The sequence below is a fragment of the Lissotriton helveticus genome, chromosome 8 (genome assembly GCF_964261635.1).
Source record: "Lissotriton helveticus chromosome 8, aLisHel1.1, whole genome shotgun sequence".
In the NCBI taxonomy this organism is placed as follows: Eukaryota; Metazoa; Chordata; class Amphibia; order Caudata; family Salamandridae; genus Lissotriton; species Lissotriton helveticus.
In genome coordinates, this window is record NC_136069.1 from 1,191,471,517 (window position 1) to 1,191,490,619 (window position 19,103).

The following is a 19,103-nucleotide window of genomic DNA, read 5'->3' on the forward strand; positions in this document are numbered from 1 at the left end:
CCTCAAAGAACCTCCTTTTAAATAAAAAGAATTATGTTGTCCTAGGAACTTGAAAACACATTTTTCTTTATGAGCGGATGTCCGATGTGTATATCTCTTTCTTCTTTAATGTCATTCATGATAAAACCATATAGCAATGTTTTCCTATTCATTAGCTACAGTTGCATAAACATGAGTTTGCCAAAATCATGAAACATTTTATGATTTTTTGACACATTGGAATTTGCTTTCCCTCTTTGTAACACTGGTGTCGTTTTCTATGTTATATGCAATTGTCTATTATATTGTGCTTTGTGATTGTTTATGTGTATTTATATATGTATTTATTGGCTGTTTTGACAAATACTCTGAAGACAAACTTGGTCCTCATATTTATCCTTCTTCTTTGTGCATAGTTGTTTATGTAGATATCAATGTTGTGATTAGGATATTACGTTTTTATGTTCTTTTTTATTTCTCCTTTTTCGATTCCTCTCTTCTTATGTATTCTTGTCTCGCGTGATATTAATATTTGGTTTCTGTATCATTTCAGCCCTGATAATGTTCTCTGATGGAGAACGAAACGCGTTGGCTGGATTTTAAAGCTCTTTTTTTTTATATTGAATTTACAATAAAAAGACACTCAAGTAAAAACAACTTGCTAGCTATTGGACTTTGTTTTTTCTGCGCACGCCTACCCAATTGTAATATATTTGAAGTCTTCAAACAGACCAGCTCCAATAATACCACAACCAGTAGCAACTCTTCTATAGCAAATGTAAACCATTTGCAAATGTTTTTCAAGAGAAAATAGGAAAAAGTGAAAAGTCACACTATCAACTCAACAATGAGTCACGATAGTGACTCAAATTCGCAACTCCTGCATTAAAAGCTTGCACTTATCAAACAGCCAATCCAAAATGACCAAAAAGTAATGCCATGTGGTGCCAATTCAAAGCATTTAGGGAGTACAAGATCCTATAGGTCAGAGCAATGATGAAACCAACATCGCATTTCAATGATCCCATCCCATCGACAATCACAAAGGATCTCAGAGTCTTTTAGGTGCGAACACCACCAAAACAGCTCTGAAATACGCTTCTAAACCGAGTCACGTTACTAAATATCAGGTCATCTATAAAAAGGAAGAACAATGCCCAATGTAATTCATTTTGTTGTCTACCCTATAAGCTGTTTGAACTGAACTGTGATTTGTGCTTGCAAATAATTCAACTACATGTTCTATCTTTAATGAAGAGGTTGCCTTCTGCATTTCGGTGCATTTCGCACAGTAGGTATCAAACACTTAACCTCCGTGCACCCATTCTGATGCCTGTATGTACGTATGGACTTGTACTCTACATACATGCACTAATTTCCATGTAGCATTCTCAGCATGTACCTATGTGCTTGTACTACAATAAAGCCCAACATAGCTGCTTGATCACTGCATGGTGGTCCTTGGTCATGGATCCAAAGGTACGTTGGAGGATTTAAACTTGGTGCGAAATTCTAAGAGTTACTTCAATAACAAAAGTCCAAACTACTAAATAGATGCAAGGCAGCTACAACTATTTATGAGAAAAATGACACATAACTAAAAACCAAATGAGAAAACACTGTTAATTTAGAATTTGGCAGCCGTGTTGCCAAATGTAAACTTGTTCACTGCAAAGATGGACATTCCTCCCCCTTAGCACCTCAACAGGCACCACTTCAAGGAGCAAACGTAACCATGGATGAAGGATCGCAATGTCATGCCTCCATGGCAGACTAGCCTATACTAATGTTATTCCTGAAGATAGACCACTAAAGGAAAGTCCATCTTCCGAAATAATACAGATGATGACCTCTGATATACTAGCAAGTTTACTCCTTTCTCCCTGTGTGTGTATGTGGGACCTCCCAGGAGTTTTTCCACCCTAGACCACCAAGGCTCACATTGCAGTAACAGACAGAAATAATGCTGGTGGAAATGGTGACCAAAGAGTTGTCTTTAAGTGAGTGCGCCTTCAGATGCAATTTCCACAGTGGTTTACTCTATCCAAAGGGTATTTCCAAGGGTGGAGCTTGTGGTGAGTCTGCTATCTGACATACCACATTGCTAGGCACGCTAAACAAGGTGTGGAACTAAAGAGGAGGAAGGAAAGTGCACCATTCTTTTGTCCATTTACTGACATCCTCTATATGAGGCCCTTTAAGTTTAAGTCCACAAATGACTACTTATGATTGGAGATGGTAATACTTCACAATTAATATGCACCAAATAACATACTGCTCTCCTAGAAAAGTTGATAAATGCATATTCTCTCACACACCTCTACTTGGAACAGTTCTGGTAACATGAAGCAACAGAGTCAAAATCTTGAAAAGAATAAAAAAATCGGGCTTGGCTTACAATCTAGTTAATCATATTGCAAAACCATGAACCCAAATGGATAGATTACCTATTTTCAGTTGTAGCTCGGTTATTACAGACAGCTGATTACTTTCTACTGCCAGTGGTTTATCCACAGAATCCTAAGGTTAAAAAAATAGAATAGCATCAACCAACTAGTAAGGTAGAATGAAAGGACACAATATGAATTTGAAAGCAATGCAAATTAAACCCACCTTTATGAACATGCATTCTGGGCTCGAATTGCACAGGTCAGACTCTTTTTGTTCTGGCAAGTCTTCCATATTTTTTTGTACTGCTTCAATAGACTGCTCTTGCTGGTCTTTTACTTGACTTTCATGGCATGCTACCTTTTTTGTAAACTCCTCAATACGAGCTAATAGATCAAGGTTTTCTAGTTTGGACTTCTCATTTGCACTCTTCATGTCAAGAAGATCTCCCTTCACAGATTCTTTTTCGGACACTGTAGCTTCCAATTTAGCCTTCAAAAGCTCATGTTCATTTGCGTAGTCCTCAATTAAAGACTTCAGCTCTGCAACATGGGCCTCCTTTTCTTCCTGAAGTCGCTCCAAGTCTTGTTGGAGGAGAAGGCACCTCTCGTTACTTTGGAAAACAGTCTGACTTTCTTTTTTCAGTCTAGCAATAGACTCATGTACAGCTTCAAGAATAGCTATGATGTCCTTATTTTCCTCTGGTGGCATGCTATCCATTTGCACCAGTAAGTCACTGAGGCGAGACACTATAAGTAATTTCTGCTGTTGCTCGTTTTCAAATAATGTGCTTACCTGCTCTTTTTCCGTAACAGCCAACTGCAGTTTGTCTTGCAGATCCTCAATTTGTGGCCCAGCTGTCATTGAATCTTCTCTTTCTGCTGCAAACCTCTTAATATCGCAAGACATTGTTGCTTTCTCTTCTAGAAGTTGTTCTACTTTTAGTTGAAGAGCCTGCACCTCAGATGCAAACTTTTCCTCAGTAAACAATTTTTGATGCTGTTCTTTTTCATATAATTTGCTTAGATGATCTTTTTCAACTGCAATCAATTGTAATTTATTTTGAAGATTCACACATTCTTCTTTATTGCTCAAAAAATAGTCTCTTTCTGACACGAGGTTCTCAATATCTTTGGTCAGTTTCTCCTTTTCTTGACTCAAATGTTCAACTTCAATATGAAGAGCTTGCACCTCAGTCAATAGCTTTTTCTCATTAAATAATTTCTGCCGCTGATCCCTTTCAAATACATTGCTTAGCCTTTCCTTTTCTTCACACAAATTTTCAACATCAATACAAAGCGCTTGCACCTCAGACAATATCTTTTCATCATTAAGCATCTTCTTCTGCTGATCTCTTTGTAATTCATTGTTTTCTTCATTTCCCAATTGCAGTTTATTATTCAAATTTTCAATGTGCTCCTTAACTGCCAAAGGACCATCTCTTTCAGACATGAACCTCTCAAAATCCCTTGATATTGCTTTCTTTTCCTCAATCAGCCTACCTACATCATCCTGAAGAGCTTGTATCTTAGACAGCAGCTTTTCTTCATCAAGTAATTTTTGCTGCTGGCCTTTTGCATACAAGGTGCTCAGTTCTTCTTTCTCTGCACTAACGAGCTGTAGTTTATTTAGTAATGTCTCAATCTGTTCCCTTAATGCCAAATCATCGCCTCTTTCAAATATTAATCCATCTATATCTCTTCGCATTGTGCTTTTTTCTTCATTAAGTTTTCCTACTTCCATATTTAGAAACTGGACATCAGAAACCAGATTGTCCCTCTCTTGCCTAACAGCTACAAATTCATTCTCAATTTCTGCTAATTGTTTTACATTTTGGTCCTTTTCTATTTCAGCTTCTTTTAGTTTTTCCACCCATTCCTCGCATTGTAACTTTAATTGATTATTATTTCGGGTAAGGGCTTCTGTATTCTGTTGCAGTTCTAAAACACATGCCTGTTCCCTTGTACAGATATCTTGGAGTTTAGAAAGTTCTTCACGGGAAGCTTCCAAAGAAGTAAGTAGATCAATATTTTTTAACCCAAGATTGTTGAGTCTTTCTTCAAGCTCTTTTAGCAATTCATCCTTCTGCTGTAAGGAAATGACAATTTCCTCATTTCTTGCCTGAAAGCCACTTAAACTTTGATTGATCTCTTCATAGTCAGCGTGCTTGGCAGATAACGATTCAATTTCTGCTTTAAGACTATTTACAGTTTCAAGAAGAGCATCTTTTTCATTGTAAGCAGTTCTGAGTTTTTGTTGCAGTTCCTGGAGATCTGTTGCCTGCTGCTCCTTCAGGGATTTAAATTCTCGACTGATCTTTCCTGCAGATTCCCCTAACTCATTCTGCAGTGTGACAAGAGTTTCTTTTAAGCTTTCATAGTTAAACACTGCATCTTCTTTCTCATGTAAAATTTGTTCACATTGTTCCTTGAGGACCTTAATTTCAAAAATCAATGATGCCTTTTCTTGTTCTGAATTGGACATTAACTTCTCCTTTAAATCCCAAATCTCTTTTTTATGCTGCTCTCTCAAAGCAAGAACTTCTTGATTGTGACTCTGTATCATCACTTCATACTTTTCATTTGCGCTATGAAGCTGAAACTGTAATGTTTCTATTAAACAACCACAGTCTTCCTTAGCAAGCTGTAGCTCATTGATTTTAAATTCTAAATCCTCCCGCTCATGAAAAAACTCATCTTTTAAGTGCTTGATATCCAGCTCAAGCTTTAATTTAACATTATTTGTGTATGTGAGTTCATCTCTTAAGATGCTAAGCTGAGATTTGTTTTCCTTTAAGACATTGTCCAAATGTTCCACATTTTCCTTTGCTTCGGTCTCCAAAGATGACACTGTTGGTACTTCTGTATTTTCTTTGAAGTTATTTTTATTTTCGCCTATCCCAGCTCTGAGGAGAATGATTTCCTGTTCATACTTAACATTATTTTCGGCCAACATTTCCTGAATACTTTTCTCTTTTGACAGAAACTGCTCCGTTATATCGTGTAGAAGTTTATTTACTTTTATTTTTTCTTGTTCATACTCTTTTCCGTGTGTTTCAAGCTGATATACTATGTTGGATACTTCTTCCTGATGGGCAGACCTCAGTTTAAGAAACTCATTTCTAAGATCAGCAATAGCTACCTGGTGATGCTCTTGTCCTTTACTTTCTAGATTTTGATCTTTGGTAGCAGCTTCCAGTTGTTTATTCAAATGTAAAATCTGTGCCTCGTAAGTGGGTCTCATTTGCTGAAGCTCTTTCTCCAGTCTTTTTATACTATCTTGCTGATTACTATGCAGTGCCATCTTCTCTTCAAGTTCTAATTGTTGTTCAGCCGACTCTTGCAGTTTTTGTTGGAGCATGCACACCTCGTCCCTGTGGCTGGATCTCAACATTTCAAGTTCATTTTTGTGACTTTCAATTTCCTTATGGCGGTCTGCACTTGATTTTTCCCATTTGTCCTGGAGTTCGACAGTCTTCTTTGCAGCTTCCTAGAGAAAAGCATACATAGTATCAGTGACAATAAATTATAGATTACAAATGATAACAGAAGAGAATATTAAAACAGCTTTAAACTGTGTGTTGGTTTTTAACTACCTAGATTTGCCAAGAGTAACTTAAAATAGTTTTACATTTGTACAAATAAACTGACTTTTTGGGGGATTCCTTCCTTTCTTGAGCTTTCTAATGGTTTTAAATGTGAATTATGTCCTACTAGACACCTATTAAATTTAGTTTTCTCTTCAATGGTCAATGATATCAATAGTCTAAAGCTGCATAATGTTACAGTATGACTAAGTAATACCAAGCAATACATTTCAGTTGTGAAATGTAGTTGATTGATTGTCTATAGCAGTGTTTCCCAAACTGTAGGTCATGAGCCAATTTTAGGTGGGCCGTGAAAGACCAAGCAATAAATGAAGTTGCCTTCAAATTCTGTATTTATCTTGTGACTTTTGCTGTACTTGAATGACAGGTCAAATGTCAGTCTATGTCTTCTGACAAATTGTGTGTACTTTTTTTAAACTCATAGATTTATGTTTAAAAGCTGCTCTCACTTTTCATTGAGAGAAAGAAAAGTAAGTGAATTAAGTGACATTCTTCCTTGGGTACAGATAGTGTGAAAGAAACTATGGCTGTAGGATGACCTTTTTTGTAACACACAACAAATCGTAACTATCAGTAAATGAACTGTACACATTCAGCTGTTTGGAAAGCAAAAAGTAAGCACATTTTTTGTAAGACTGACGTGTGATGGAAGCAAATATTTTAATAGGATCAAACAAAATCAAGGAACATTTACTTTGTGATGCGCAAAGGATATATTTTCTCTGAAACCAGATTTCCACACATTATCATTTGTGTGCAAATTTAATGACCATGTCAATGGGAAATGGGCTGTCTGTAAATGACAAAGCTCTATTTACATAAAAAACAACAACAAAGGAATCACGCCTCGCCCATTACAGCTTTGTGGGTTGAGAACGTTTGTCATGGTAAAAAGTAGGTCGTGGTTCTAAAAAGTTTGTTAACCACTGGTCTAGAGTGTAAGTCACAATATATTTTTTGTAACAAAATTGTAAAATAAAGAAAATACGCACCCGTTTAAATAAATGAGCTTATATTTATTTGTTAGAAATGTGTTTAAAACATTAACCAGGACCGTGAAGAGTGTTAGGAGCCATGTACAACAGACATAAAATGTAAGATCACTCTCAAATTGGGTAGAAAAAACCCAGAAGATTTGCAAAAATGCAGGACCCAAGTTTCAAAAATAAACTGGCTCTTCAATTATTTTGATTTATTTACTCATTTAGTTTTATGCAGCTTAAACATGGTCTGTTTTCACTACAGAGCTTTTAAAATAAAGAAGATGAAACATATTAGGTGAGGTAAGGTAACCACAATCAGATTGATTAAAACATTAACATCAAAATCTAGGTATGTTTGTATCATATTAGCTACAGGAAGATCCTTGACACGGTACAATTATAACATTGTGATAGATCATGTATAGATAACTGCACTATGACCCAAGTAGATTAGCTTGTTGGGTTTGTGAAGCTGAGAGTCTTGTTTATCTTTTACTGTAGTTATCGAGTAAAAAGGCATAAATATTTAGCAGCTAATGGATCAATACAAATCAAGACAAACAGTGTAAGACATGTTGGCACACAATAGATAAAGCACTAAGAAACAGATGTAGAGCGGTCATTATGATTTGCCTTACTGTACAGGAACAATACATTTAAGTGTGTTGGGGATAGACAGCGTTTAGGGCAGTTTTAAGTCTGTTAAGTGCTTGACTAGCTTTCCATAGAGGAAGCACAGATGGCAAATTTAGTGGAAGCGAGTCTGCTATATAATCCACAGTTCTTAGATATGTTAGCCATTCCAACCATGAAAGGCATGAGATGTTATAGAAATATTTAGGATTGATTTCATAGCTACAGCTAGCATCAAGTTCATTACATGTAAAAATGTTTCCTTTAGGTTTGATGAATGAGATAGGAAATTCATCCTAGGGTTATTGTCTTATAGGTTTATGGAAAATGGAATTCATAAAACATCTTGGTTAGTGATTTGAATCTCATCACAAAAGGGTTTTAGAAAAGGACAGTCTAACAGGATATGTTTACAGTCCTCTATATCCTTGTTGCTGTTTGGGGTTAGCAAATGAACGAGGATCATCTTTGCTTCCCAAATCATTAACATGGTATATACAGTCTTATCCGCTCTGCCCATCTGTTTTGCTTGCCTTCTATTTTAATCTGTTTGCCTGACCACAGTGATGCCCAAATGAGCTTTGTCATTTTGTTTTTATCTTTAATGTACACTCGTTCTAAGGTCTCCTTAGTGAATTTCAGGGTACTTTTGGAGTGTGGAGTATTCAATTTATGAATGGTTAGGATTGAGGATAAGGGTATTGCTTCCCATGGAGATTTTTCCACTTCAAGCCATATTAGTAGGTAAGAGATTATTATGTACCCAGAGAGAACCATGGTATAATAAAATTCAGGTGGTTGAAGCCCTCCTGGGTCCTTGTAAGGTTTCAACTTTTTGAGGGGGATTCGTGGCTTTTTACATTTCCAAATAAAAGACCTGATTAACTAATTGATCTTCCTAAGGAAGACTTTGGATAATCGAATGAGAAGCATGCTGATTAAATTACTTATCATCAAGGTTCATTTAAATAACATTGAATTTCAGCTAGGCACCCAAACATAAGATAAAGACGGACGAATGTCCCCCACGTTACAAGGATCCCATTTACTTATAGAGGTCTCTATTGCTTTGATGAAACTGAATATACATCCATATTATTCCATCTTCTGAGGTGGTACAGCCCGCACACCACCAATGGGCAGCCATAGTAACGTTCAGATATCTGTGTCACCCCATGCCAATAAGTTCTGATTGCGCCCAGGGTTATCGCCAAACTCCCCCCCCCCCCCCCCCGGATGAAATGAAATTAAATGAAAGCAAATTTATAACGCGCAGAACTCAGCCCAATGGGCATCAAGGCGCCTAACCAGAATATTTGCAAGTCCAGAGAACTAGTTAGTGGTAGGCTTTCTTGAAGTACCATGTTTTAAGGGCCTTTTTAAAGAGGGGCAGTGAGGATAAAGATTTAAGCTCCAAGGGAAGTGCGTTCCAGAGACAAGGGGCAACAGAAGAGAAAGCTCTTCCTCCCCATCTGGTCTTCTTGGTCCGACGAGTTACCAAGAGATGCTGTTGTGATGAGCGTAAACTTCTGCTGGGAACATATCCAGAAAGAAGTGATCCCAACCCATCAGAAGTTCCTGCTTTCAGAGCCCTATATGCTAGACAGATGACTTTGAAAGAGATACGATGCTCTACAGGAAGCCAGTGAAGACTCTTTCTAGCCAGAGTTGCAGAGGAAGAGCGGGGAATGTCTAGTACAAATCTTGCTGCCGCATTTTGTACTATTTGAAGACGCTGGATCAATCCCTTATTGACCTCTGCGTACAGTGAGTTGCAATAGTCTAGTCTAGAACCGACCAACGCAACCACTGTCTGTATCCTAGCTTCCGGGGAGAGGTAATGAACTATTCTTCGAAGAATTTTAATAACTCCCCAACAGGTGGCCACCGTTCTATTAACCTGCTGGGTCATTGCCAGCGAGGTATCAAAGATGACCCCAAGATTTCTAGCTGAATGTGAGGGGACAGGGCAAGTTCCCAAGGATGGCGGCCACCATTCATTTGACCATACATCCTGGTCCTTTCCAAAGATTAGCACCTCAGTTTTTTCACCGTTCAGCCGCAGGGAGTTGAATACCATCCAGTCAGCAACTGACTGCATACAAGTCCTGAAGCTGGACGCTGAGGTGCTAACCGAATGGGCCAATGACACCATGATCTGAGTGTCGTCTGCGTATGACACTACTTCCATTCCCTGCGCTTTTACTAATCTTGCTAGTGGGGCCACGTATATGTTAAATAGGGTCGGACTTAGGGCCGACCCCTGTGGAACCCCGCATTGTAGGGATTTAGCAGGGGAGAGGTATTCTCCTAATTTGACCCTCTGTTCTCTATGATCTAGAAATGAGGACAGAAGGCTCAACGCTGAACCCTCTACTCCCATCTCCCGCAGCCGAGATGTTAAGGTCGAGGGAGTTAGGGTATCGAATGCTGCAGTCAGATCGAGTAAGACTAGCAGCGTTGTCTGTCCCTGGTCCACTTTCATTCTGATGTTATCTGTTACAATAGTAAGTGCGGACTCTGTGCTGTGAAATTTCCTGAACCCATGCTGGGTCTGATCTAAAAATCCAGACGGGGGCAGGAAGTAAGGAGATGGGCCTGAAGTTCTTCAGGATTGTAGGGTCAAGGGAGGGCTTTTTAAGAAGTGGCTTGATAATCGCTTTCTTCCAAACTGAGGGAAAGACCCCCTGTGATAGAGCACCATTCATCATCTCCAATAAGGGAGGGAGTAGTGTGTCCCTACAATCTTTTAGCACTTTGAGGGGACAGGGGTCCAAAGATGAGGAGGATTTGGTCCTGTTCAACAAAGTGTTAAGGTTGTCTAATGTGATCGGTGGGAAGTTGGAGAGAGTCTTAGTGGGATCTTTGGACCAAGCTTCTAAATTTGTAAGGGCCAGGATCGAGTTGGGCTCAAGTGATTTTTGCTGTGTTTCCAAGTTAACGGCGATCTCCTCGATTTTAGCATAGACAAAAGTTGAGATCTTATCACAGAGCTCCTGTGATCCTATTACTGGGTCTGGAATTTGTAGAGAGCAGAGGGAATCTACTACCTTAAACAACTCCCTTGATGAGGTTAGAGAGGTTGTAATCTCAGAAAATAATTCTTGTTTTGTTTTAATGACCGTAGTCTTGTATTCCGCTAACAATCGTTTATAGATCTCTCTAGCCATGGTATCCCATGTTTTCCTCCACTTTCTCTCCTGCCTCCTACATCCCTGTCTCATCAGCCTGAGTGTTTCAATGAACCAGGGGGCGGAGGGTCTACGCCTTGCTGAGTATCGACGGGTAACTGGTGCTAGGGTATCTACTGCTCCAGTAATAGAGTTATCTAGTTTTTGTGCTGCCTGCTCAGCATCTAATGGCAGGGAGATAGAGCTAATGAGAGGGGCCAGGGCTTCGTTAGTGATATTTTTATAGTTCCTTTTGCCCTCTCCCTGAGCCTGTCCCTTCCTCGGGGTATCTACATGAGAAAGGGTCAATTCTATTGGCACTGCCAGGTGGTCTGTCCAAACCAGCGGTTCGGGGATACCCGTCTTAACCCTAGGGTCGTTGGAGAATATGCCATCCAGTGTGTGGCCTGCCCGGTGAGTTGAGCCTTTCACTAATTGAACAAAGCCACACGCCACCAAGGACCGAGTGTCTTTGGAAGTAAGATCATTTAGGTGAAAATTTAGGTCCCCTAAAATAGTAAAATGGGGTCTGCCCGCATATGGCTCCATGAATCTGAGCAGGTCACTGCTAAAGTTTGATCTAGGTCCAGGGGGCCTGTATACCAGAAGGCCTACGAAAGAAGCTGATGGAGATGAGGAGATGAAATAGTGTAGTGCCTGGACGGGGTCAGATGGTGCCGACAGAGCATTAATACGGCAGGTAAGATGAGACTGATAAAGAATCGCCAGTCCTCCACCCCTACGCTTAGTTCTGTCGAATCTGTGTAGTGCATAACCTTCTGGGATTGCCATTAAAAGGTCATGACCTGAAGTCTCTGTGGCCCAGGTTTCTGTGACAAAGACCCATGCAGGCTTTCTGCATGTCACAAAGACATGGAAAGCTAAATTATTTTTAATAACGGACCTAGCATTGATCAGGTATCCTTTCTCTACACGAGAACTATTAGACTGGGAGCAGATATTATGAGGGGGATAGGTAGTCAAGGGGGTGTTATCAAAGTTACCGGTGTACAAAGGAAGCATGAGCTGTAGTTCCTCTGGTGTAAGCTTATGTTGGCATGTGGCGTCCGTAGGTTTCATGTCCAACATTTCCTGCAGAGTATAAGCGAGTACTATCTGTGAAGATAGCTCAGGGGCCCCCGAGCGCAGCCCGCCCTGCAGCCCGTCCTCAGCGCGGACGGGCGCAGGGGCGCAGACGGGCGCAGACGGGCTTGCCTTCGGCGCGCCGTCGGCGCGGACGGGGTGGCCTGTCATTTTTATCCATCTTGAGGGGAGGGGGAGGAGGGTGGGAGCTGTACATGCTCCCTAGGATCCACAAAAACACTAAGTGGTACCAGTTCCTCAGAAAGACAGAAAAAGGGAGAGGGGGTGCTCTACAACCCTTTTTGGTTGTGAGTTGATGGAAAATACTCAGATCTACGAGTGCATTCAATACATGACTATCTCCCAGAAGCTCTTTAAGATCACATGACCAGGTTACACATATACCAGAGGAGCGAAAACGCCGTGTTTGAGGCATCAAAAGAAGGAAGCGTATCTCCTGAGTTGATGCAGCTGGAATAAAGGCACCGAGGATAGGTAACTGAAAGGAAAATGTGAAAAAACTAAGGAATGTAGGTGCCAACAGCATGCAATGTTTAAAGACCTAGAAGGATAGGGCACATAGCAGCAGCAGTACCTTGAAACTATAAATGCAAAAACTCACAAATAAGCGAACGGTGCATGAGTAAACAAAAAGTACTTAAAAGCAACCGCAATCTTTTAAACTGACATACATTTCTCTTTGCTTAGTTCCCACAGTTTATGTAACAATCACGCGCGCACGTGCGCCACAGCGAGACATCGGTTTTGAATTATAGCGCACGGGTCTGGGCATGATAATTCAAAACAGATGGTGCCTGTGCGGGTAACTGCAAGCAATAGGCCGTGGGCGGAGCAAAGGCGGGACATGTACCCTCCTTTGCCCAATTGCGTGCTGTCTTTCTTAGAAAGACGCACGCAAAGGCCAATAGGCTGTCAGCCCAAAAAAAAAAACACACCCACAAGCGTGTGAAAAGTTGCGGTGAGCTCCAAGAGGCCATTTTCCTATTGCAGCGCATGCACGCTGCTATAGGCCCGACCTAAAAATGGGCACCCTTGCCTAGTACCTTTCTTGATAGTGATTCTTTTATCTATTACACCACTAACGATGGGTTGTGCCTACACACCTCTATATATTATGCCTTCCCTACTGGCAAACTGGGATGGAGCACACGTTCAACTAATAGTCCTTGTATAAATGCAGTTCATCAGTTTGAAAGCCTCCTGAGTGTCTAAGAAGAAGACTACCTCTTGTTCTTGGTCTCTTGCGAAAAAAAAGTGTTAAGAAAATGGGTTTGTGCCCTTATTGTCGCTCAGGTATGCAACCTGTCTGATCTGGAACCACCATACTGTCTATCACATATGCCAAACAAATGGGCATTATTTTCATGAAAATGTTAAAGACTGTATTCAGATGTGTGATGGACAATAAGCAGCGCAATTTATTAGGTCTTTTAGGGGTTTAAGGAATATGCAGAGGTCGTCTTTTTGAAGGTTTAAGGTCCATGCCTCCATTTTCAAATGTGATTAAAAAGCATTAGCATGTGGGGAATGGCTGTTGCACTATAATTTTTATATATGTTACTATAAAAACCATATGGCCATGGAGCCTCTTCTACAAGAAGCTCCTTAATTATGCTTCCACTTTCTTGACTTTCTAGTAGCACTAATGCAGGGATGCTCCATACTAAAGATGGTAATAGAAAGCCATAAAACAAATCTTTTACTAACACTAATGACACGTTTCTGCAATCTGAGTACAATTCAATATAATACATGATTAAATGCTAAGGCTATGCTACCCTTCGCATAAAGTTTATTATGATTCTCATCATCTTCCATACATCAAACAGTAGCAGAATAAACACTTCAGCGTTCAAAGCTGAAACCGGTGATGCAAGACCTGCATAATGGCATCCAGAACACCCATTTGAAACGAAAGAAAAACAAAATGAGACATTCAGTCCACTTACCAAGCAGAGTTTTTAAGATCCAGCTTCCATTTTTTTTTAAAGAACTAACATGCCCCTTGAGACTAAGCATCATATGAAACGTTCCACTGCAAAGAATCTTCAAATAAAATATTTAATTGAAGGTCATTATAGAGCCTGCTACCCCCCCCCCCCCAAACCCCCCCCCCCACCCCAGCCTCCTTCCTCCAGGTCTAGTTATGTTGAATGGCACTCAATGGAAGAGGGATATGGAGAGATGAAAGGGCAGTGCTGATATTTCTTCAGAAACAAAAGGTTCTGATATCTTTTAATGACCACACTTTGTGGGACTGCTCCATTGGACCAATCAGACTACATACATGGGTGGGCTCATTTTGTTCTAGTTTCAACATCTTCACACTTGTTTTTAATGAAATGTATCCAATTATTTTGACATTTCAAGGTATTATGTACAACCCTCAACTGTCTATGCAGCACACAGATTTTATTTACAATAATGTCAACCTTTTCATGTAAGAGATCAAGATGACTGTTGTGTTTTGACTGCGTAAATGTAATCTTCGTCAGTTTAATATGGCTCTCAGTAATATCGAGGCAGATGACTCTACGAGGCCCGGCTTTGATCCAAGTTTTTCTCTCTGAATTCTCACTCCATTTCCTTGCCTAAAGTTATTGGCTGAAACCTGACCATTATCAAAACTTGAATTTTGTAATTCACTTGTCGCTATGAAGTCTGTGGATTGATATAATGGAAGAAGAATAGTCTTTCAGTTGTGGTTTTGTTGTTGATTTATACCTATCCAAGTGCTGATTTCTTTCACTCTGGCATGCTGAAGAGCTGTCTTTGCTCAAGCAAGCAGGTTTTCCTTTTCTAAGTTAGCTTGTCATGATGTCCTATGAATTGGACAGAAAGTAGTGGTAGGCTACTCAGATATAGATTTTGTTTTGGAAGATTTTTTTTTCAATATTCGAGAGCAATGCTTTTTTGGGGTAGCACAGGGATCAGAGAAATTACCAGATCTTTAAAACTTGAGTTTGAGCTGTCCTTTCCATTTGAGCTCAATAGGCCATTATGTCCACCCAATTAAGGAGTCATGAACCACCAGCATCTTTTCTAGTTTTCCTTCGCCTTTTGTAGTAGAGAACTGTGTGAGTGGCTCTGCTTGGGGCAGGATCTTGTGTTTGATGCTTTTCTTGATCCTTTCTCAATTACAAAAGGGCTGTCAGGCGACTTGTATATTGCCCTCCCTCTAAGGAGTTTTCATGTCAACCAAATTTTCATTTTTGTAATCCTTCCTGTGTCTAACTCTCTAAAGTCTGGTGCCCCATTTCTATTCTGAACAACTGGCTCGGAGACCATTTCTCCTTGGGTAAAGCTTTTTTAGACTATTCTCTTATAATAAACTAGTTTATATTTTCATCTCACTGTCTACTATTCATTGATGGTGATGCCTCATCCCCTCTTCCGTTTTCCTTGGTCTGAAGAACGCTCTATGCCGCTTTCAGCAGAAGAGACTCCAGCATTCTCATTTTTACTTTTAAAACCGTCCTTTTTCTTATTAATCGACTGGGAGTAATGATAGGTTTTATACTCTGGCTTTTACCTCAAAAATATCCATTGATCTTATGGTGCTCTGTTTTCTTCTCCCCAACTTTCTCCATCCTGATTCTCAACATCTATGCACCTCTTGAATAGAAGAGATTTTAACGTTATAAACCCTGGTACTTTAGTAAATATTTATTTGCTGATGAGCGGATGGTCAACAAAGATAGTAATACCAGTGAATATGTTCGATAATTTATTAAAAGTTCTCAGTAATTCAGAAAACTGGGAAAATTACTACTTGTTCCCAGCTCAAATTCAGACTATCCGAGCACACAGGGACATTAGCTTAATTAGTAAGACCTTGGTTTTTATTTATTCACAATACCTAAACAATATATAATATGTGTGAGAAAGTGCCATCTTTCTTGTACTGGTATGCCCCCACTTATTTCTGAACTGCGGATGTACTTTGACTGAGTGTGCCCTGGGTTCCTGCCAACCAGGTACCCAGGGCCTGTGTTCCTTCCCTAAAAACTGTGTTGATACTAAAACCCAATTGGTATCTCTGACCCCCTATCAGCCTCTAGTAAATGGTACCCCAGGTACCCAGGGCATGGTGACCAGAGAAGACCCCTGAGGACTGCAGCACTTATTGTGCCACCCTCAGGGGCCCTGTACCCCGACACCCACACACTGCCTTTGCAGGCTGAGTGTCTAAGTACAAAACTAAACAAAGCGTCGACATGGCACACATCCCTGTGTACCATGCCCACGGAACCCACTGCCCTGGCATACTTCAGTCACCTCTCTAGCTGGGTGCCCAATGCCAGATGTGTGGGCACAGGTGCATGAGCCCTGTGCCCCTACAGTACCCAGGGCCATTCCTGGGCACTTTAAGTGCAGTGATGCCATTAAGAGTATATGGTGCTGGAGGTTGTCATTACGAACTCCACAGCACCATAATGGCTACACTGAAGACTGACAAGTTTGGTACCAAACTTCTCAGCACATTAAACCCGCACTGATGCCAGTGTGGGATTTAATGTAAAATGCACCAGAGGTCATCTTAGAGATGCCCCTTGAAAACCTAACCTACAATCCACGTCTGGGCTGTGTGGCTGCAGAGGCTGCCACACAGCAGACATGTTGCTGGACACCTGGGTGGAGAGCCCCCCGCTCTCCTGGGCCTGGAACAATGCACATCCTGGGCGAGGTGCTAGGTCTCCTCCCCCAGGATGGGCAGGGGGACGCTTCAAACGCATGCCGCCTCTGTGAGCTTCTCCAGACCATTTGCTGTACCCAGCAACTGGCCCCCACCAGTTCTGACCCCCACTCTGGCGGGAAGACTGGCGGGAAAAACTACGTCAGGAAGGGGGGTGTGCCAGCCTGTGCCAACCCAACCCCTCAGGTGGGAGAAGACTAGGTGAAGCATGACCCCGGGTCCGGCCACCTTGAAGATGGGGTGCCCTGCCCAATCACAGCAAGGCTCCTGCCCCCCTCCCACAGGAGAGGAGCAGGCTAGGGGGTGTACCCACCCCAGGACAGGGACCTATTGGTCCCTGCCCTCGCCCTACCTGTAACGCCCCTAACTTCAGTATTTAGGGGCTCCCTGAACCTTCCTTCCTCAGATTCCGAAAAGAAAAGAAGAAAGAAGACTAAGAGGCAGAGGATCCGCCGTGCAGCTGCTAACAGGACGACAACAACTGACTTGGCCCCGGCCCTACAGGCCTGTCGATCCTGGAACCTGCTCCTGCCTAAAGCCCGGCGACTCCTGTGGACAGCAATCTTGGGACACCCAGAGGACCTGCCTGCCTTGACCCTCTTAAAGCCTGGGACTCCCATCAGCAGAGGCCCTGCTGCAACAACCCCCCTGGTGCCAGCCAGGAAGCTCCGGCCCAGCCCACTCTGCACCCGCCGAGCCCGGCACGTACCCGAGTGATCCAAGACCAAGAGGACGTTCCACCAGCGACTGGGACTCAAAGTCCAGTGCCCAAAGTCCCTCCTCGACGAACCAGACGACGCCTGCAGACTCAGAACCAGGCCCCCCCCCCAAACTCGACCAGCTGAGGGTAAGCTTTTCCGACACCCAAAGACACCCCTGCACCCGGTGCCCTACAGCCCCCGGTGCCTCCCTTTGGGGTACCTACCTGTGCTCCAAGATCCCAACTCACCTCTCGATGTGCTGGTCACCCCTGGAGAGTCTCCGCCCCGAGCCTGCAGCCTTTGTTCCCTTTTTACCTTTTCCATTGGATAACATTGAGCGCCCGACGGCTCAAAAGCACCCGACGGCTCAAAAGCACCCTGCACCCAGCCGCCCGAATACCGCTGGCTGTGCCACCTTTGTCCTATCCTGCTTCCCCCTTTGTCCTAAGCAGGTGACCAGGAGCCCAGCTCCCACAGCTGTGTGGCCTGCTAGCCAGCAGCCACCAACCGGAGGCCCCCTGTCCCCCATTTGATAACATTGGGCCTAACTACCTCTGCACCCGGCCGCCCCTGCGCCGCTGAGGGTGAACCAACTGTACCTACCTGACACTGGGGGACCCCCGAGTCTATGCCCAGAACCACAACTTCACCAGTCGAGTACTCACCAGGAAACCGGTAACTCACTTACCTGCCATTGAATAACATTGACTGGTTTGACTCGAAAAATCTTCTGTCTACTTTTGAAAATGTTAAATGTTCATATAAAATCATCCGAATTCCGAAATACTCACCTGTGATCAGGAGAGGAGCCAGTACTGTACCCTGTAGCCCAGTACTGAACCGCAAACGTAATCCCTAGCGGGTTTAATAGTAACTTGTATTTTCTCCATAGGAATCCATGGTCTGCTTTTCTATGAAATTTCTGGTCTACTTTTGAAACCTAGAAATATTCTTTAAAAATCATACAAAATACTGAAACGTAATTACATACCTGTTTTAAGTTGAGACCCCAGTGCTGGCCCCAGGAGCCCAGTATTGGATTACAAAGATCGTACTTTACCTGCAACCTTAATTTTCTCCCATTGGATAACATTGCCAGATTTCTGTTGAAAAGTGTGAACTTTTAAAATAGCTTTTTATTCCTGAAAAATCACTTCAATACCTAAAACGTTTTTGCTAAACTGTTTTCAGCTTAGACCCCAGGACTGAACCTAGGAGGCAGTCCTGGAATTACCAAAGTAATCTACAAAGTAATCAACTGTGTTTATATAAGGAAATCCATTGAGCTCCATGCTAAATTGTGTGTAGAATTGTGTTGGCTACTGCAACCCCTGTACCTATTGTATTTACAAAGTTTATTGCCTTTCTGCAAAGTTCTCATCGGAGACCTCTCATATTGAGAACAGTATATTTTGATACCTGTTGGTTCTAGAAATAAAACAACTATATCTTTTGATATAAAAACAATTGGCCTGGAGTTCAGTCTTTGAGTGTGTGAAACTTTTGCTGACTGAGTGTGTACAACAAATGCTTTACACTGTCCTCTGGTACTGCCTTACTGCTCGACCAAGCTACCACTTTAGAGAGTAAGGTCACACCTGGTTTTAACCTCTGTTATACCTCTGGGGTTTGTGCACTCTATACACACTGTACCTTATTCTGGTCCAGTATATATAGAGCCACTTTCTCACATTGCTGGATCAGCGGTGGGATACTAACTTGCATTTGTCTTGACTACTTGGTTACCATCTGATCACACGACAGAACTCCTAAATTGCCTTAGAATTCTGAGATTGGTTTTTCCAAAATACTAAAAGTCTGATAGGGCCTTGCTTAAGTCCC

General features: G+C 41.8%; 1 protein-coding gene across 1 annotated transcript in view; it reads right to left on the reverse strand.

The window, feature by feature from the left end:
* Positions 1–19,103, reverse strand: part of GCC2 (GRIP and coiled-coil domain containing 2) — a 413,631-nt gene that overhangs the window by 297,139 nt on the left and 97,389 nt on the right. The window contains exons 6-7 of the mRNA XM_078658140.1: positions 2,593–5,856; positions 2,427–2,499 (exon numbers count right to left, since the gene is read on the reverse strand). Coding sequence (XP_078514266.1) covers positions 2,427–2,499; positions 2,593–5,856 — 3,337 coding nt within the window. The remainder of the gene's footprint in view (positions 1–2,426; positions 2,500–2,592; positions 5,857–19,103) is intronic.